The 20,387-nt window shown below is 32.1% G+C and overlaps 1 protein-coding gene across 3 annotated transcripts in view; it reads right to left on the bottom strand.

The window, feature by feature from the left end:
- PIAS1 (protein inhibitor of activated STAT 1) overlaps positions 1 to 20,387 on the bottom strand; it is a 99,849-nt gene that overhangs the window by 62,709 nt on the left and 16,753 nt on the right. The window contains exons 1-2 of one of the 3 annotated variants that reach the window (XM_036218222.1): positions 14,661 to 17,167; positions 10,192 to 10,636 (exon numbers count right to left, since the gene is read on the bottom strand). In XM_036218222.1, coding sequence (XP_036074115.1) covers positions 10,192 to 10,633 — 442 coding nt within the window. In that variant the 5' untranslated portion in view covers positions 10,634 to 10,636; positions 14,661 to 17,167. Of the gene's footprint in view, positions 1 to 10,191; positions 10,637 to 10,855; positions 12,741 to 14,660; positions 17,168 to 20,387 lie in introns of those variants that run through there. The other 2 variants (XM_016140979.2, XM_016140978.2) reach the window with 2 other exon arrangements.

Raw genomic sequence — 20,387 nt, 5'->3', positions numbered from 1 at the left:
GGAAAGGCAAATCCATAGAGACAGAAAGAGGATTAGTGGTTTTCAGGGGCTGGGAGGAAGGGGAAATGGGAGTGACTGCTAATCGGTACAGTGTTTCTTTTTGGGGTGATGAAAATGTTTTGACTAGTGGTGATGTACACATGACTCCATGAAAATACTAAAAATCACTGAATTGTACACTTTAACAAGGTAAATTTTAAAGTATGTGAATTAGATCTTAATGAAGCTGTTTTAAAAATCCAAACACCATAAAATAATAACAGCTTCATTGTTTTCAACTTCCACGCAATGAAAGATATTATAAATTACATAACAAGAAAAGTGACAGGCCAAGATAAAATATTTACAATATATAATAGAAGGCTGGCTAGTATACATTATATACAAAATATAAACCAATTAAAAAAAATACAGACTAAGAAAATGAGCAAGGAATAGGAACAAGCAATTCATAGACTACGAATGTTTAATAATACCAGGGTTGCAACTTCAGCTGTAAGCAAAGGTATGTATATTAAAACAAGGCATTTTCATTTTATCAGTTTATAAAATTTTTAAATTATTGCTAAAACTGTGGGTAATGAGTACTCTCATAAAAATATTGGTAGAAGTGTAAACTTCGTTGGGGGAGGATGCAATTTAACAGCAAATTAGGAGTATGCATGTCCTTTGACCTAGTAAAACTATTCTGGATTTAAAGAAATATATAACTACAAAAATATATATTCTCATATATAAGGATGATCAGCGGTATAGTAGCAAAAAAATGGAAACGACCTATATGTTCATGGAAAGGAGAAAATTTATGATTATATTATGATACATTCTGTAGGAGTTCAAAGAAATGAAGTGATCCGTGTGAGAAGATGTATATAATATCTTATAATATGAAATTCAATTCAGAAGATATAGAGTGTGGAAAATCTCTATTTTTAATAAGTACTCTCAGTAATTCTGATTCAACATTCCACAAGACAAAAATGTTAAATTCATGCTCGCTGGTAAATATAATCTCTTTCATTTTTATCCCTAGGTTATATCTTTTTAGTTTATTGTTTTGTTTTTTTTTTAACCTGGTGTTTTCTAAGATGAACTCCTGTTATGTTTCACTCCACTAGAACTCCTTGAATGTCTTATTCTTTCCCAGCAATTAGAAAGGTGCTTGGCACAAAAAGCACTTAATATTAGTTGAATGAATAACCTTTTTAAAAATAAAAAATAAGTTATTTTTATATTTATGTTGTCTGAAAATCACAAATCTCATAGACAGAAGGAATGGAGTAAATTCTACCTCTGAGACCACTGGTTATTTACATAAAAATGAAAACATGCTTTATTAAGATGTTTGTCCTTTTGGAATGTTTTATAGTGGCTTGATCCATATGGAAAGGATAAAAATCAGCAAAAGAGGAATAAATGAAGAAAATAAACAATAAAATAATGAACCCTCTGTAAATCCATTTTATATTTCTCTTTTTTCGAAGTAATTTTAGAACTTAAAATTTTACTTAATTTTTTCGCTTCTTTTTTTGAGGATACTTATAATCGTCATCTTATTTTTAAGGTCTCTCTATATCTTAGTAAATAAATTATTTTAAGGCAAAAAGTTTTGCTCCCCTTAAATATTAGAGAATCACCAACGAGATTTTGACATTAACTACATACAGATGTCATGTCAACAGAATAAATCTTAGCAGAAAGTTAGACTGAAAAAAAAATGTGTTTTTCTTTAAAATATTTAGGTATTGAGTTACGAAAGGTCTATAATTCTAACATAATACGCTTTTTAAAAAAATCCAGAGATGAACAAGTCAGAATTTCATATAGGTCCAAACTGATCTGTTGAAATAAAACTCTATTTCACTTACAGTATGTACTGATAAAGATTATCATGTAAAATTAAAATCTCAAAACTTCTTTCAATGTATGTATGAAATAAAAAGACCTTCAGTAATTTTCTATAAAGTAAATTTCAACAAAGTGATCCCATTTGTAAATCCAATGAATTCTATTGAAAAAAAATCAAGATTTTTCTAAATACAACTAAGAGGGAAAGATGTTATAAATTTGCTAAATTACTTTAAACAATTTTAAAATCTTTTTAATATGCTATATAATAGGAAGAGCATTGGCTTTGGAAGCAAAATTACTTGGGTTCAAATCCTGACCCCTTTACTTACGTTTTATGAATTACCTTCTTCAGGTCAGAGCTACCTCTTTCATAAAATTTAAGCTATTGGTCTAAAGCTTCCAGAGTTGTCTGGAGGGTTAAATAACAGTTATAAAGCTCCTAGCTTACTGCCTGTCAGAGTAGATGCACAATAACTTTTTGTTGTGTATTTTCCCCAACTCATGAATTAAAGACTTCATGATAATCATTTTTAAATGAGCCTTATCACGTAGTACATATTTCACAGGTTATTATTCTATTATTGGATATTTAAGTTATTTCTTATACTAGAAATGATGTTGCAATGAATGTTCTAAGGTTTTGGGTGGAATAAATCAAAAGGTTTTTCTAAGTTCTTGTAACACATTGCCAAACTGTATTCCCAAAGAGATGTATTATAATTTATATTAGCACCAGCAGTAAACATACATTTTAATGTCATTGATACTGAATAGAAATATATATTATTTAAATCTAATACTATAGACAAGATTTAAAACCTCGTTATTTTAAATTTTCTTTAAAAACTAATGAAAGTATCTTTTCATGTTTGCCAGTTTCATTTCCCCTTTAATAACTTACCTATTTAGATATTTTGCCTAATAGAGTCTTAGTACCCTCCTCCATATTGATTTGTGAATTCTTTTCTTAGGCTTATATTTGATTCAAATATTTTTCTATTTGGCATTTACTGTTATGTGTGTGTTACATGCCATTGGGTCTGCTCAGACTCCGGGAAACCCTATGAAAGAATGATGCCCACAATGTCCTGTCTTCAACGGCTCAGCTCAGTTCCTCAACACATGCCTAAGACTTCTTTTATAGAGTCAGCTAGTCTCATACTTGGTCTTCCTCTTTTCTTGCTGCCTTTTGTTTTTCCTAGCATTATTTTCTTTTCCAAAGAACTCTGCCTTCTCATGATGTGCCCGAAGCTGGGCAGCTTCATTTTGTCGTTTTTTTTTTTTTTTTTTTTTTTTGGTCCCTGACAATGTTTCAGGCTTAATTTGCTCTAGAACCCACTTGTTTATTTTTTCTGGCAGTCCAAAGTATCTGTAGAGCTCTCCTCCAAAACTGTATTTCAAATGAATCGGTTTGTTTCCTATCAAGCTTCTTCACTGTCCAAATTTACTTTTAAACTTGGGCTTTAAAAAAAAACTGATACAAAAGAAACCCTGATGCATAGAGGTTTAACATATTTATGCAATCAACTGTATCTATCATTTCCTTTGTGATTTCTTAAATTGTATGTAAATATAAATTGCTAACTTTATATCTGAATTTCACACAAGGTGGTGAAAGAAGCACAAAATGTTATGAATATAAGTGATTTTCCCCTCTAATCTTATATAAATATTAAAAAATATAGCTCTAAAGTAAACATTGAAATAAAATTCTACGAACTGCAGAGAACATGTAGAGGTGATATCTGATTTGTTTTTGAAAAGCAATTCAGTCTTTTTACTTTTATCTACCTTAAAGTGATATAATTCTAATACTACATTCAACATCCAGCTTCTTTTGCACTGCAATATCTCCACCTGAAGTTTATTTACTTTTTTGTTTTAATAAATATAGCTGCAGTAGTTCCAAAGAATTAGAATGACTAATCTCTGCTCAAAGCCATTGGGGGCATCTGCAAGCACTGTCAGAACTGAAGTAGTATGGCTCAAGAAAGGGAATGGCTTAAATTACCTTCCAATCATCCATATGTCTATCAACAAAATTTCTTAAAGGAAAGAAATGAATTGCCAAAATTGGGGTCTACCTTTGTGGCACCATCCTACCTGCTCCATGATTACCACAACCAAGTCCTCTAACAGCTGGCTGGTGTGCAAGTAGCATGCTAACTCAATTTCGATGGGGAGAATGGGCCAAAGTGGTATAGAACCCACTGGCAAATTCTGAAATGCTGCATTTTAAACACTACATATACTACAGATTTGACCTTTAAATTCCATCCCAGTAAAATCTTATATGTTGGATTTCTTCGTTAAATTGTACTTACTTCTGAACCTAAATGGCTGGCTTATTAACCTCACAATTAAAATATTTTAATTTCATATTCACAATTATACAGAGGGGTTCTTTACTGATTCTGATTGTTAAGATTCCTTTCCAACCAAAATGTCTATCATTCTTAAGTTCCCAAGATAACAAGAATACAGGCACCCATTTATTAAAAACACACTAGATTCCTTTTCCTTTAGGCTGCTGGGCCACTAAATATAAACAGTAGTAAAATTATTAAATTTACCAGATAAAAAGAATTTTATCTACAAAGGAGTGTAGATTTAGAAGGTATACCTTAGTTTTTATTTTAAAAGTCAGAAACCAGTGCTACCAAATTAGAAAAAAAAATGTTTCTAGGAAAGAAACCCACCTACGGAAAATATTAGTGCTTTTGACTTTCCAAAATTCAAGTACAGAAAAGCATAGTTTGTGTTGAATTGTTAGAAGGCAAATTTTCTAAAAGCAGAGCAGAGTGAATCATAAAACCTTTGAATGCCCTCTCTAATATTTATCAGAGCTTGTGTCCTTGAATTAGCACCACCTGATCTCCAAGCACTGGCGATTAAGCATGTGGAGGAAGGCAAATTAAATTGTAAAAAATGAGAAAAGGAAACTGAAACATAATCCAATGCCAGAGGAGCCCTTGGCAGAAAACATTGGTAACCAATGTTATTAAGATGTAGCAGAAGCCTCACCTGCACTGCACAAAAGATGGATCATTTTAACTATTTAGGAGTGCTAAAGCAACTACACTTTTTTTTTGCTAAGGTAAAACCCAAGTTTTATTTCTATATATAAACTGAAAGCCCTCCTATAAATTTTTACACATCTTCCAAGCCTAAAATAATTTTAATTTTATACATAGATATATTTTATTTTATTAATAGACAAAGCAACCAACCTAGCTTTCTAAATACTGAGACTATAAATCCAGTACAACTAGGTAGTTGGTAAATATTCCCTAGGAAATATTTATTGGTATACTGTCCCACATCAAGTTAGAACTACCTGTAACAGAGCTTGGGAATCCAAATATTAAACGTGACCCAGACAACAGTTATTCGTTGTGTTTTATGGAAAAAAAAAACCCTGTTTGACAAACATTAAACTTAAATAGAAGCCACCTACCAAGACTTAAAAAAAAAAAGATAAAACAAGTGACTTGTTTAATTGCAAATTGAAAAATGGCATCCATGTGATTAAAATATGTCTCAGTGTTTTAGATTCTTCAGTCTGTAGCATCCAAACACTTTCCAAAAAAATATTAGGACACATTTAGAATTAGGAGGAAAAGAAGAGATCATCTTCACAGATAATTTCTAATTTTTTGTGATAATTTTTAGTAAAAAAATAAATTTAAGAGAAGATGCCTATGAACTGTTTCATTTTATCCTCGTTATTTACTGTTAATGTCCTCAATGAGAAAAAGATTAAGCTGTAATGAGTTTTAAGACTACATAAAACTATTAAATTTGCTTACTTCTCTAATTCTCCCAATCCTTCCCCCTTTATAATCTACCCAAAAAGGTGACAGAGAGCTAAAAGTAGGTTTCTTAAAAAAAAAAAAAAAAGAAAAACATAAAAATTATGATCACATTGTTCCTCCAGAGAAGAAACCACTTATTCTCAGGCAAGAGAACAAATAAACTAATTTCATTGTCTTTGGAGAGTTAAGAACAGTGCAAAAGAAAATCAGTAGAAACCCTCTTAAGCTGATCAACTGATGTTCTCCACTGCCTCTACAGAATATCCTGACTGATGCTCTAGCAAATTTCACTGCTTGTGCCAGTAGATCACTCTCTAGAACTCTGGTGCATTTCTGCTCACACCACTTGAACCAGAGGTGTTCATTCTCAAACCTGTTTATGACAGTCCCATTTGTAATTATCAAACTTAACTGTTACAAAATCAATGAACTGTAAGCACAAAAAGAAAGAATTGCTGTTTTTATGAAAACTAAGTTGAATGCTCTGCAAAGACCCAATAAAAGCAAGTTGCTTTAAAAAATACAGTGGAATTAAGTGACTAACAGATTCTGGACTCAAATTGCTCACAAAAGTCTTTAACTCTCTCTGCTTTAAAGAATCTAAAATCAAGAAATAAGTAATCTCAAAGGAAAGGCCTTCACCTGCATCAAAAGATTGGCAAGTAAATATACATTAACATGTTTTACATTAAAGATGTTTAAGTTATTATGTATTATTTTTATCATTCATCACTCTTATCAATTAACTACTGGTTCCAATTGTATCCTTCAGCAATCAACTAGAAGAACACTGTATTTAGAATACTAGAAATAACACTCTATGTCAACAATTATTACTGCTCGTACCAATCTATGAGAAAACTAATCCATGGATACATGGTGTGAACTTAATTCAGATGTATTGCCTAAGATTTTTAAAAACCTGAAAAGGAAGATGTAATTTGGTTTAAATTTGATATAAAGTAAACCTTGAGATGATTCACCAAACTTTCACATGACTACTCCAAATGAATGCAAAGTTGTCTGCTCTCTACATGTTAGCCTTTGAAATTATTAAAACTATTACCAATATCTAAAGGTACTATGTTAAAAAATGTATTTCTCTTTGAAAATTTACCTGAATCAAAGATAAAATAAGTAAATTAGTAGCAAATATAAAACGGAGTATTAATGGATTTGTTTATTCAATCCTGAATCAAATCAAATACTTCATCCTAAAGAATTATTCCTTCAGTCCCTATGAACATATTTTGTTTTTACCATTATGCTCTAACATAGGCCAACTTAAATAGTAAATATAAACAATAATATTATAAGCAATTTTATTATTCTAAAAAGAATATTAAAGGACTGAGGGGAACTATCTTGCCTCTGAATGGGCAAAACAAAATATTTTAATCCAAAATCATTTGTCCTTTTGACTTTCATAATTTTGTAAATTTCATAGCTCAATAACACCAATAGTGGCACACTATGCAAATAAGGTATTTAAAAGTACACCCTAACACATGGTGCTCAATACATCATGAATATTAAATTTTTCTGTGCCTCTTTATGTTATGGATCTATAATACATGTGGCTAATTCTGCTGGGTTATATCAGTTAGTATTTGAGGCTCTCCTCTTCATTAATGCAGAAATAAACACACAAACACAATGATTGACTAGAACACAACAAGAATATTTTTAAAACTTATCTCTAAATTAAGTAGTGTCAATGGATTCTACATTAAAGATGTGATATCTTTGAATTAGGAAAAAAATTTTAATAGAGTATATTAAATACTCAAGTTATCGATTAACTATAGAAATCAGAGTGGGGATGGGAAAAATAAAGGGCAGGATATTACCCCTTTTATCCCTATTCTATTTCTCATTTCTGTCATAAGCCACTGTTTATGGTATGCCTCAGTTGTGTTTGGATGGTAAAATGGTTAAAATTCACTGAAATTAAAGTAAAAGATGACCTACTGTATTTAAATGAATTGAAGAACTAATATATATTTACTACCATGTAATGGGTTTATAGCTAGCTATGGGAATATACGAATGAATAAGAAGAGCCCTTACCATTTTGAGAAATTAATAAAAAAAAAATTTAGAAGGGCACACAAGAAAGTGAAATGAACTCTGGAAGGAAGAAGGAATAGACATATGTAAGTGGGGAATCTTAGAAAGATTAATGGAGAAGGTTTTAAAAAACATTTGAAATGGGCCTCACAGAACAAACAGGATTTTAATGTCGACAGGCAAAAATACACAATAAATGAAGCATTTTACTTTCCAACCACCTTTATTTCATCTCCCAATTCTCCTAGTTAACTATAGACAATGAAAAGAATGCTCTTTAATATGTGGTTCCAAAATGAACAGATCTTAAAATTACTTACTGTTAAAGAAATAATAATAAATTGATAATAAGAATGGATAAGAATTATCTAATAAAATGGGAGATAACAAAACAAAGTTTTTAGAAACATGAATCATGCATTAAAACATTCAGTTTACATCAGAGTATCTCAAAATCTGTTTAAATCCAGGGCTTAAAGGCTAAAAACAAAGGTGGGGGGGAATGAAAATTTAAATTTACCTGTCACATTCTGGACTCAAGTGATAACTGCAATGAAATAGCTAGCTATAAGTCAAAACTAAACTCTTAAGAGCTTGTAATGATTTTAAATGTATGTTTTAGAAACAGAGAATGCTAGAAGTTATTTAATTATTTTTAGAAAATAGTTTTACTAGATTTAAAATAAATAATCTGCTGGAAAAAATAATCCTTTAGAAAACTGAATTCTAAAGTGATGAAGTAGTCACTTCAATTAATGAAGTACAGAGATAACCTTTTAATAACATTAAAAAAATTTATAGATTTTTTTTTAATAAAAAAGAAGCTTAAAATTCATCCTAAACTCTGCAGATTACTCAGAATCTTTTCTCAATAAATCTTTTTCAGATTCACTGAGCATTCCCTTATGCCAAATATTTACTTTTTGGTAAAACCTTTTTATGCATAACCGAAATGTTTGCTTTATTTTAATTCTATGATAACAATAAGAAATTAGAAATTTACAAACCACCAAGCAATTCTATACCACCCATTCATGTTGTGTGTATATCACAATGAATTGATTCCTGAAAACCGGTTATTCGAATCAAATTATACTTTAGATGTATAGTTGATTTTTACTACTTGTGTTCTATAAAGTCACCACAAACATGCATAAGCACTAAACTGCTAATGAGGAAGGGACATTTTTTAGAATAGCATGTGTAAGTTTCATAAGCATAAGCGGGTTCTCAACAAGTGTTATATTTTATGGCTATTTTAAAAATAAAATAATGTGATATAAAATTCAAGTTGTTTGAAAATGACTCCTAAGTTTTAATTTATTTATGTAAATTCTATAAAATATAATTAATAACAAACATTTCCCAGTTCAAATGATTTTAGTAAATGTTCTCGAAATTCAATATTCAACAATCTCCCAAACTGAAATATCTACTTATTTGTAACAGAGGTTGGCAAAGTTTTTCTGTAAAGGCCACACAGTAAATATTTTCGGTTTTGCAGACATATGTAGTCTCTTTTGCATATTCTTTTTTTTTGTTTTCTTTTACAACCCTTTAGGAATATTTTATGTATACATGTATTTGTGTGTGTAGAAACAAACGCACATTTTTTAAAAATTAGCCCAGATTCACAAAAAACAGGCTACAGGCCAGATCTGCCTTGCTGGCTACAGTTTGCCAACCACTGATTTATAACAACAAACCAGTGTCTGCTATTCTGATATTTTAAATAAATTATACCAAAAGCATGAGAGATCACAATAGGGCCATTTTAATTTTTAATTAATTAAAGTACGGTTGCATTATAGCAATTAAAATTACAAGTTGATTAAAACATTAAATTCTATTAATATGCTCGACATTAATCCAAATGATGGGAAAACACAGTAAATGAAATTTCAAATATTCATATTATATAATCATCATCATGTGTGCACCTGCAAAGCACACATATCCACTTTAAAAAGTGGCATGAAACTGAAATACTACACATCAAAGCTCAAATATCCTTTTATAATAATTAAAACCACTGACTCATTTACATAACCAAAACTAGTTGATCGTTTATTTTAGATGTCATCAACACCTGGAAATTAAGAACTGAATTCAGAGGCTGGTAATAATTACTAGGTTTTAATTTTTTAATTTGTAAGGATTATTGTAAAACATTAATCAGCAATCTAAAATATTAAAGTATAAAAGTATGTCTTCTTAGAAATTTTTTAATATTTGCTGTGTGAGCAACTGCCACTAGAAAGTTGACTATACCTTTTTGTCTAAAAGATAGCTTTTAATATATCTGATTCTGTCTAAAATTGAAATATTATTATCATCCAGATGCTATTACCAAATGTAAATTTCCTTATGAATAATAAACTGGATCAAATTAAAACTCTAAAATGAAAATGAATCTCCCCAAATTAACCAAATAACCATTATAGAATATTCTTACCTAGACTGGTGGGTTTTATCAGTTCATCCAGTAAATCATAAAATGGTAATTTTTGAAGTTTTATATCCGGATGGACTGGGTGAAGAGCTGATGTAAGATGTGGGAGTTCCAGTTCATGTTTAGGTCCCAGAAGAGAAACAGGGAGTAACGGTGATGATGCAGGGTGACCATCATAAGTGAGTTGTGGAATGGTAGATGGAGACAAAGTTGCTGGCATAGGACCTGAATGGACGTTGGGGATGGATAAGTCCGCGGGCGTCATGATTTTCTGGGGGAACCTCCGCCTATAGAGTTCTTTAATTTTCATTTGTACAGCAGGACTGCAGCCAGCCTTTAGCAAATGCAGGGCTTTTGTGAGAAGTTCGTGTTTACGTCCGTGCTTGTTTCTCCCGGCGTAGCCCAACAGTACTTGTAGTTCAGAAACTCTAAGGCTCATAACCATTTGCTTAGAGACAAAACAAAATGTAAAACATTAGTATTCCAATAATATAATTTACAATCATAAATAACAATTTTTTCTTACTGTTTGCTTAAAAGACTATTTACAGTCAATTCTAGTTATTTCAAACTTAAAGTTTAAGCATTTAACCAAAGAAAATTAATATTCATAAATTCGCTGACTTCTGCTCAGGATTATGAAAGATGTAAGATAACCACATCTCACCTCATTCCATTGTTTTGATGAAACTGTCGGGTATTTATCAAGCACTTACTTGAGTCTCCAGGAGAATGCTGAGTGCTATGTGGATGGCAAAAGATAATAATGAGCCCTCAAGAACATTTGTTTTCTTGGGGGTAAATTATATAAGAATATATGAAACACATAAACAGCCCACCTCAAATACCAGTGTATGCAGGATATAAATATGAAGTATTGTATTCTACACTAACTCTGGAATTTGTAGGATTTAAACTATACCTTTTTTGACCCATTACATGCAAAATACATGTGATATATTGTCACTAAATCCTTACAACTCCACTAGGTATTGTCCTTGTTTTATTATGAAGAAACTAGTTAAGAAGGTTTCCATAACTTACCGAAGGCCACAGATATGTATGATTCTAAAGCCCATGCTCATTCCACTAAATCATTAGGAAAAGGACAGTGAAAGAAACATACTGACTCACTCCACTGGCAAGGCCAGGCTAAAAGTCCAGGAATTCAATCCACATGCCATAATATGTAAGGCTGTAGTAAAGAAATCTATTCAATTTTGTTTAACTCTGTGTTCCCAAACTTATTTGGTCAGTTTATCCTTTTCCTCCCAACTACTAAGAGACTACCAACAGGGAATGTCCATCTATATCAAGCCTCTTATTTTAAAGTGGAGGAAAATGGAATTCATAGAGAAGAAATGGCTTACCCAAGAGCATAGATCAACAGCAGTTTCCTGACTTTACCACCACTGACAGGGAGATGTTTGGATAGCAGACACACGTAAGCTTACCATTTGTTATTTCCCCAACTGTTTTATCCCTTCACCTCATACCAAATAACATAAAAATGAAATTGCCTTCCCCAATTCCCTACGACTCCCTGAGATGACACCCTCTCCCAGCCAATCCTCTAGAAGTTCTTTGCAGATTGCAAAACAATAAAGGGGGAAAAAAATAGTGAGGAAAAAAATGTATAAAGAGCTTTAAATGCAGTATAGCTGTCTAATCGAAGAAATATGAGCCCTTCTTCTTCTCTGGCCTGGGAAATGCTTTGTTTCCACAAAGTCCAACTTTTGCCCATTAGGCCTAGCAATACAAATGACTCTCTCCACTACTTTTGCTAACCATTTTTTCTATCTTTATTTTAGTATTTATCTTGTTATATTGTAATTTTCGGTTAATACAAGTTATTCCATTACCAGACTGAGGTGCTCTAGGGCAGCGGTCCCCAACCTTTTTGGCACCAGGGACTAGTGCTTCTATGAGAATCTAATGCCTGATGATATGAGGTGGAGCTGAGGTGGTAATGCTAGTGCTGGGGAGCGACTGCAAATTCAGATAAAGCTTTGCTTACTAGCTTCTTACCTCCTGCTGTGTGGCCCAGTTCCTGCCAGTGGGTTGGGAACCTCTGCTCTAGGGCACAAGGCTAAGTTACCTTCAGCATCTAACACTAGGGCCTGACAACAGCCAGAAACTCTTCAAATGCCTGAAGGGAGGGAGTGGGAGAGAGACAGACAGACTCAGCAGATAAGAAAGTCATACCCGAAAAAAGGGTGGGAATGAAAGGACAGAGATAAGTTATACATGTAACTATAACATAAATGCTAATTAACTCTCAAACTGTTATGTTCTTCTCTAGGAGGCATGCAATGATATAATAGATTTGGGGTAGATTTCAAAACAAAGTCTACCCCAAAATCCTGTAAGTTTGTTTTTTTTAAATAATGTTATCAGAGATTACTAATTACTATGTCAGCAAGATATTCCTCCCTACTATCCAAATGTCCTCAGAGTGCAAAATAAAGATTTTTATTACTTATTTTAAATGGAACAGGAACTTCAACAGAAAAACAATATATTAAGAAATAAGCTTCTGCTTTTAGAGAAATAGAATTATATTTCAAAGATTATAGGTTAAAAATAAATTTTAGCTGGCATTGGTCAAACGTACTTCATTTTACAGAGAAAACTATAAATTTTAGAAAGAGAAGAATGTCTTTCCATTTCAATTCATCTCCATTCTCCTAAGTCAAATACAAACAAAAACTGAAATTCAGTGATTACCATAAACTCTTCATTGGTGACAGCTTTGCCCTTATTCTATAGGTATATAAGGATTTAAATGCAGCAGAAATGTATTATTACTCTATTTTTATGGAAGAACACGTTGACAATTCACATAAAATAAAATCTCTTGCTCGATGGTCAAAAAAAGTTAATGACGTAGGTATAGTTTTTGTTTTACAGGATACACAATTAATCACCACAATTTTGAGGTAGGTATTGTGCTCATTTTAGAAATGGAAAAGCTAAGGCCCAGGAAGGTTAAGAAATTTGTTGAACGTTGCAAAACTAGTTCTACTGCAAATCTTGTGCTTTTACACAATGATACAAACCATGTGCCTTTTAATTAGGAAACAGAAAAATCTTTCACAAGATTAATTTATTTAACATTCGATCTCCATTTCAAGCTTCAACATTTTGGCTTTTAAAAAACTGGTGGTTAAGAAAAGAATGCATCTAGATTCCAATTAACCATTGCACCTTATAGTCGGATATAATAAAAGATGAGGTGCTACCTATTGCTATTACTGAAGCAGTTGTTGCATACTCTTAAGGACTGTAATAAACATGCAGTATCTTTAAAAGCTAAATAAAAGTGGGGCAGAAAACACAAACATCTGAAGCATCCCTCAAATACAAAGCTTCAGAGAATCATGGAGCAGTCAATACACAATGTAAAGTGTTGACAACACACAGGAAAATTAAACATCTCAGATGTTGAAATGTAATATATTTTAACCTGACATGTGTTTAAAATGTCCATTTGTTAGCACTACAACAAAATGAATATTTATAAGTAAGGATAACATCAACCACTGCTACTACTAAAAATCATTACCTACTCCGACAGCATTCTGCTGACTCTACATCCCCACATGATATAGTTCTCAGAATCTCAGGGAATTAAGAATGCCTGAGAGGTGTATATGTTCTGTAGAAAAAGTGTTTTGTGAGAGGTATCTTTTTAAAATTAATTTTAAAAACCAGACAGACATGTGGTTTAAAAAGTCAAATAGTTTTACAAGAAAAACAGACGTCCCCTACCCCACCCCCATTTTCACACCCCTGAGACAAGCACTTTCAAGTCTTTTTAGCTATTTATTCTGGCATTTTTCACTATATTCTTCTATATAGTAGGTCTACATAGCTATTTTTAATTTTTTTCTATGGTGAGAGTGTTACAGGAATAAACTGACTTCCTAATAATGGTTCAGCTCTGTTACATCTCCTTTATCCCCATTTTCCACTCATAAATTTTGGCTGAATCAATTGTCGGTGCTGTAAATATTCACAGCTGAGACAGAAGTATATCATCATTACTCTTCCTTATTTGTATAACCTTACTTTCCTTACAGTTAATAACTGCACCATTTTTGCATTTCCTCAGTTCTCTAATTCATCTACAAATTCTTGCTAAAAATGTCTTTCCTCTTAACATATTCAAAATACATCAGGTAACTTTCTTTCTTAAAAATATTCCTCCTGTACCCCTCCATCAGGTTCCAACTTGGACTGCTTGTTCTCTAGGCCTGGTACACAACTATGGTCATAGAACTTCCCTTTAATTTATCTTGGGAATTCCCTTGCCTCTCTTCCATAATAATCCCCTTTTTCTTTGATCTCACTTCTTCCTCTTCATTGATTTTTTTTTTAGTAGGGTATTTCTACCAATATCTTCCTGAAAATGGCTCATGGGAGGTACATTTGTTTTATGTCCTACATTGTTTAAAAATATCTTCACTTACCCATACTTAACTGAAATTGACTCGGTTTATAATGCTTGACAGAATAACATGTTCTGTCTGAATTCTGAAGGCCTTTCCTCATTGTCTTCTGGCTTCTAGTGTTGCTGTTAAGAAGGCTGGCATCATTCTGGTCCCTAGTCCTTCATGGTTACCTGTATATCCCTCTCAGGAAACTTACAGAAACTTCTCTTTATGTGCTCTGAAATTGCACAGTATGTCTTTGGGTTGGGTTAATTTTTTTGTTTTTGTTTTTCAATTGTTTGCTGGGTCTTTTAGATTTAGAGATGCGTGTCCTTCAGTTCTGGGACGTTTTCTTACAATAATCTTCCTTAGACTTTCTTCTACCCTTTCTCCTATCCCTATTACAGATGTCACTTATCTTCCTGATAAACCCATCATAAACTGAAAATATTGTAAGTCAAAAATGCATTTAATACATTGAACTTACTGGACATCATAGCTACACCTATCCTACCTTTAACATGCTCAGAACACATTATCAAAAAAGGCTGACAACACAGTACACTGAAGAGTATTGATTGTTAACCCTCATGATCTCAGGTCTGATTGGGAGCTGTAGCTAACTCCTGCCACCCAGGATCATAATAAAGTATCTTAACCACATATCACTAGCCTGGGAAAAGATCAATGTGTATATGCCTTTGACACCATCATAAAGTCAAAAAAAAAAAAAAATCATAAGCTAAATCATCCTAAGTCGGGAACCACCTATATTTTAGATACTGGTATTCTTAGATTGCTTCTCCATTTTCCTTTACTCTATTTTCTTTTTCCTCTTGCATTTTATATCTCTTGTCTTTTAGCTGTTTTCTGGGACATCTCTTCAACTTTATCTTCTAACTCTTCTTTAAAATTTGTAATTTCCATGAACTCTTCTCTGTTTGTTGCATATTTCTGTTTCTTTTCTCTTTCCTCTATGTCTTGTTTTTATTTTCCATGAATGCAGTATCTTCTTTTCTCGCTGGGGATATAAATAAATTCGGTGTTTGATGCTGTTGTTTTCTTCTGCTCCCTGCACTGTCTCTGTATCCCTGGGTTCTTTTTTTTTGCTATGTGCTTTGGTCTCTGCCTTTTATGCTTGACATTTTCCTCAAATAAGAGAGAATCCTCAGTTGTACATTTGTATCTGAGAGTAGGACATTAAAAAGATGATCAGAAGATCTCACAGAGCAGATCGGGGTATTTCATTTTAGAATAATCAAGCTATTTTGAGGATTCCCTTTTTTTCCCTTTTGTCTAATCACTTTTGACAGAGAGGAATCCTCCAATCTCCTTTGGCAGTATGAGGTTGGCTTCCAGTGTTCTCAAGACAAAGTAAGGGAATGGGGAGAGAGAAGGGGAAGGTGCTCACGATTTAATAAGAAGACACTTCACATAGGCTCCTTTTTAGAATGTAAAATTTTACACATAGACACACACATATACACAAGAACACTATTCCAACTACATAAGCAGAAACCTTATTCTGAGATAAATACAAGTCAATATTCAAGTAATATCAACAAGTATAGTAGACAGAGTGCCTTTTGCGATTAAATAGAAAGTGCAGGTTTTATTGTCTCATTAGCTATGATCTTACATCATTAAAGGTCATATCTAAATTGTGAATAAGAATTAGATACTTCCTGTTAAACAACATAATTACTCTCATTCACATATCCCACTGCTGTGGTTTAAAGGATTAGTCATCAAGCAGACTCTATACTCTGAATCTTTATCTGGTATATCAATTTATAATCAACTGTAAACCAAAATGAATTCTAAAGATAGACAAAATAGCAAAATAGGCATTTAACAATGTCATCATGTTTGATTTATACTTTTTCTTTCTATCCACAAAAGCAAAAATATCATCATCAAAAATTCTATAATTGCATACAGCACAGCCTGAACTACCGTACAACAAAAGTATTTTATTCATTATTTTCTTCATTCAATGAAACTGGCTTCTGGATTATTTCTAATCCCCTCTAATTTAAATAGTTAATAAGCAGTTGTTAGATCAGCAATTTGTCAACAATGCTCAGTTCAACCAGAAAACCTAGTTATACAGTTTCTACTAAAGCAGCAAATTAGGCTGGCTATGTAGTTCTCCGTAATCTTGTTCCACCCAATTTCTTATTTTTTCTTAATGTAAGATGACTGAAAAATGACCTGTAATTCCTACTCCTCTGACTGATCGTCTTCCTCCTCTCCTGGTCTATTCCATCCTACTGGATGCATTTAGCTCCCACATGACAAAATATGGAGGTCCCATTCTCCTTCACACAAAGTATAAATAAACTTAACACTGATGAAATGGTGTCCCATGGCTTCAATTTTTGATAATTTAAACATCATCTCCATTTATGTACAATCACATGTGATGAAACATGTGGATATATCCTTCAAAAGGCTCCTTTTAAATGATTATTTGAATGCTAACCCAACTAAGAACATTTTAAAATTTGGATAAAATTTTTCTAAAAAAAAAAACAGTTAACCTTAATTTTAAAATTTAGAGTTTAAAAATGTAACACATCACCAAACTTCTTGTGCAGAGGTAGAAAAATATGACTTTTATTTAAGTAAAAAGCTGTTCTACAAACAGACGTTTGATGATTTTTGGACCAACACATGGGTCCTAAATGAGTACGCAGAAAGATAGAATATATGAACAGTGAACAAACAGAGATGTGCTAGTCTTCAGATACAGACACATATAATTATAACACCTACTATGTTCTATGTACATGTACAAAATATAAGATTAGTGTATATAAAATTTGGATTCTAGTACTGACAGCCACTAATTTACTAAATCACAATCTTTCGGGGTCTGTTTTCTCACTTCGAACAATGAAGAGATTAAATAAAGGTTCTCGACAGTTTCTTAAAATGTTTAAATCCTATAATGATATAACTATTAAATGAAATTTTCCTTCTTGTTCTTCTACTCTTTTTTTATTTGAAGAAATACAAACAATCCAAACAGCCAGTAAAATTTTTCTACATTAGCAATGCTTTCAATCAAAATTTTAAGTGTCGTTTATTTGGGTTGATAGAGTAAAAATAATGATAAACTTAATATGTTAAAAGCTTACACTCTGCAAATTACATACAAATTACAGTAAACAGGATTATTTTATTTAAATCTCCTCGCATGAACCCTGGAGACAGATCATAACTATTCCCATTGTATGGAGGAAAAAAGTTTCGTGTAGACAAGAAAACCCACTCAGTTCTCAAATAAAATCTAGAATTAAAGAATAATAAGCACAGCTTTAAGAAATTTTAAGGTTACCAAATTATAAAATAGCACTCTTTCTCAGCTCCTCAACCAAAAAGAAACAAAATCTGCAGTTGCAATCGGAGATACTATCTCATCTAATCCAAGGGTCACACAAGATAAGCAATGAAAGAAATAGAATACTCTGAGACAAAGAAGCCAAAAAGGAAGAAGAGACAAACATTAACAAAACAAAAATTGAGAGAAAAAATGCATTCTATAACTAAACAAAGTCTTTAAATCGCAGCCTTCAATCTGGGTCCCAGAAAAAGATTAAGGAAAAGCCTAGAAAGAATCAAGAGAAGTATTTCAGAATAACAGGTGTAACCTACTCAAGGTTACAGAGCTAGCAAGTACTGGAGCTCAGACTCAAAATGCTCAAGTCCACACAATGCTACAGAGTACTAACAATGACAGACACTATTAGATAATTTAAAAAAGTGATGTTTTTTAGAAATAGGAGAATCATAGGATCTTAACATAAAATAGAAATCTTGTCCAATTCTCCATCTGTAACCTCCTTAATTGCTGGTCTCCCAGTCTCTGCTTAAACACTTTTAAGAGTTCAAAACCTTAATTTTATAGCAGGCTACATTACTGAAAGTCTACACATTAAAATTTTCCATTAACTTCCACTTAATGGTTCTATAAGTTTGTCCTATTGGTGCACCAGAGTCTATTTTTAGTATATGTTAAGAGGGCTCTTTTCCTTCAACTAGCCTAGTTTCTAGACCCCTTTCCCACTTTGATCATTGTTCTCTAAACATTCTGCAGTCTATTCTACTCAGTGAATAAAATAATCCAGATAGCAGTCTGACTAATCTTAAGCATAACAATATTACCACCTCTCTTACTATGAACAGTATTTCTACCTATGTAACCTAAAAAGGCATTTGCATTTTAGGCTGACTGGTTTGTTTTATTTGGGCAAGGGGAAGGATGTGGTATGTATTTTGCTTTTGTTTCAGCAGGAAGAGAGACTAGCATCCACATCATACATTGTTCATAATAAGCCTGAAGTTAACTAAAACATTTATTCAATTTTTTTTTCACATGAACTGCTATTAGGTTAAATCTCCTCATCTTCTAATATAAACTTTTTAAATTTAAAAGTAGAACCTTATATTTAGTGCTGTTAAATCTTTATTGCATTTTTTTTCAGTTCATTTTAACTTTTCATAACCCTTTTGAAGGTTACAGCAGTTGTCACACAGTGTTATAAATCGTTGATTTTCTAATCTATGTCCTCCCTCTAGACTTTGAGCTTTCCAAGGACATGCACTTATCTCTGTATCACCTACACTAAGTATAGTACATGACACCTAGTAAATATCCAAGAGATGATGACGACCAACTAATTCCCCTTGATTCTGTCATCTAACATTTCTTTATGGTTTTGTGCCATCTATAGAATCTGAGAAATTTATCTCTTAAACATTCATACAGGTCATCCTTAAAACTTGAGATATAATAGGGTAAAGACTATACAGTCCTGTGGAACATCATAAGAGAATTCCCTCCAGATAACAATGAAATTTAAAACTACAAATAAGATTATTCAACTACTTAGGATTCAGATAACTTTTTCCTCAGGATTCCTCAATCTTAAGGTGATTGATAAATACTGTCTGGAGTGCACAAGAAAAATAATTAAGGTTATCACACTTCAGTCTTGATTTGTAGATTTCAGAGGAAAAACAAGTTTAGAAAAAGATGTACACAAATGTTCTAAAGCCCTGGGAATGATTCTTCACACACTACAGAAAAATGTTAAAAAGAAAAAAAATAGGTTACATGAAAAAGTTGTTCAAGTCTTGCAATCACAGCTTGCCTAAATATTCCTTAAAATCCCATCAGAAACCTATTAATGATAAAACTCCTTCATCTTCTACACAGAACACTTTCACCCAATTATTCTACTAGTTGTAAACAGGAGAAACCTCACACACAAAAATATAACCTTCTATTCTACATAAAGTAAAACTGCTAACCTACTATAAAACTTACCCAGATCATTATCTTCAGAAAGATGATTATTATTTACATGCAAAGATTTTACAGTAGTGAAAGCAAGTTTAAGAAAATGCTCTTATTCTCTTTAGAAAAAATTCCATTACTGTGTATGAAAATACATTTCAAGGTGAGGACCATGAAAACATACTACACACTCTTTCTGAAATTTATGAAGGAAAAGGAAAATGAGTTAGTCGCAAACCTGACACCAAAAACTGTAACAGCATTCTTTTTAACAAATCTAGAATATTAACAGTAACAAAAACCAATGCTAAAGTTACTGACAAGAAAAATAAAACATTTTTTTAAAGCACAGAAATAGGAAAAAAATGTTTTGCTGTTAAATCTAAAGGATAATTTATAAACTAACCAACAAAAGAAAAAAAATGTACTATGGTTATGCTAAAAGAGTGTTTTTAGCTTTT

The sequence above is a fragment of the Rousettus aegyptiacus genome, unplaced genomic scaffold, assembly GCF_014176215.1.
Source record: "Rousettus aegyptiacus isolate mRouAeg1 unplaced genomic scaffold, mRouAeg1.p scaffold_m13_p_3, whole genome shotgun sequence".
In the NCBI taxonomy this organism is placed as follows: Eukaryota; Metazoa; Chordata; class Mammalia; order Chiroptera; family Pteropodidae; genus Rousettus; species Rousettus aegyptiacus.
The sequence above is the reverse complement of the archived record's forward strand: the minus strand, read 5'-3'. Positions and strand labels throughout refer to the sequence as shown.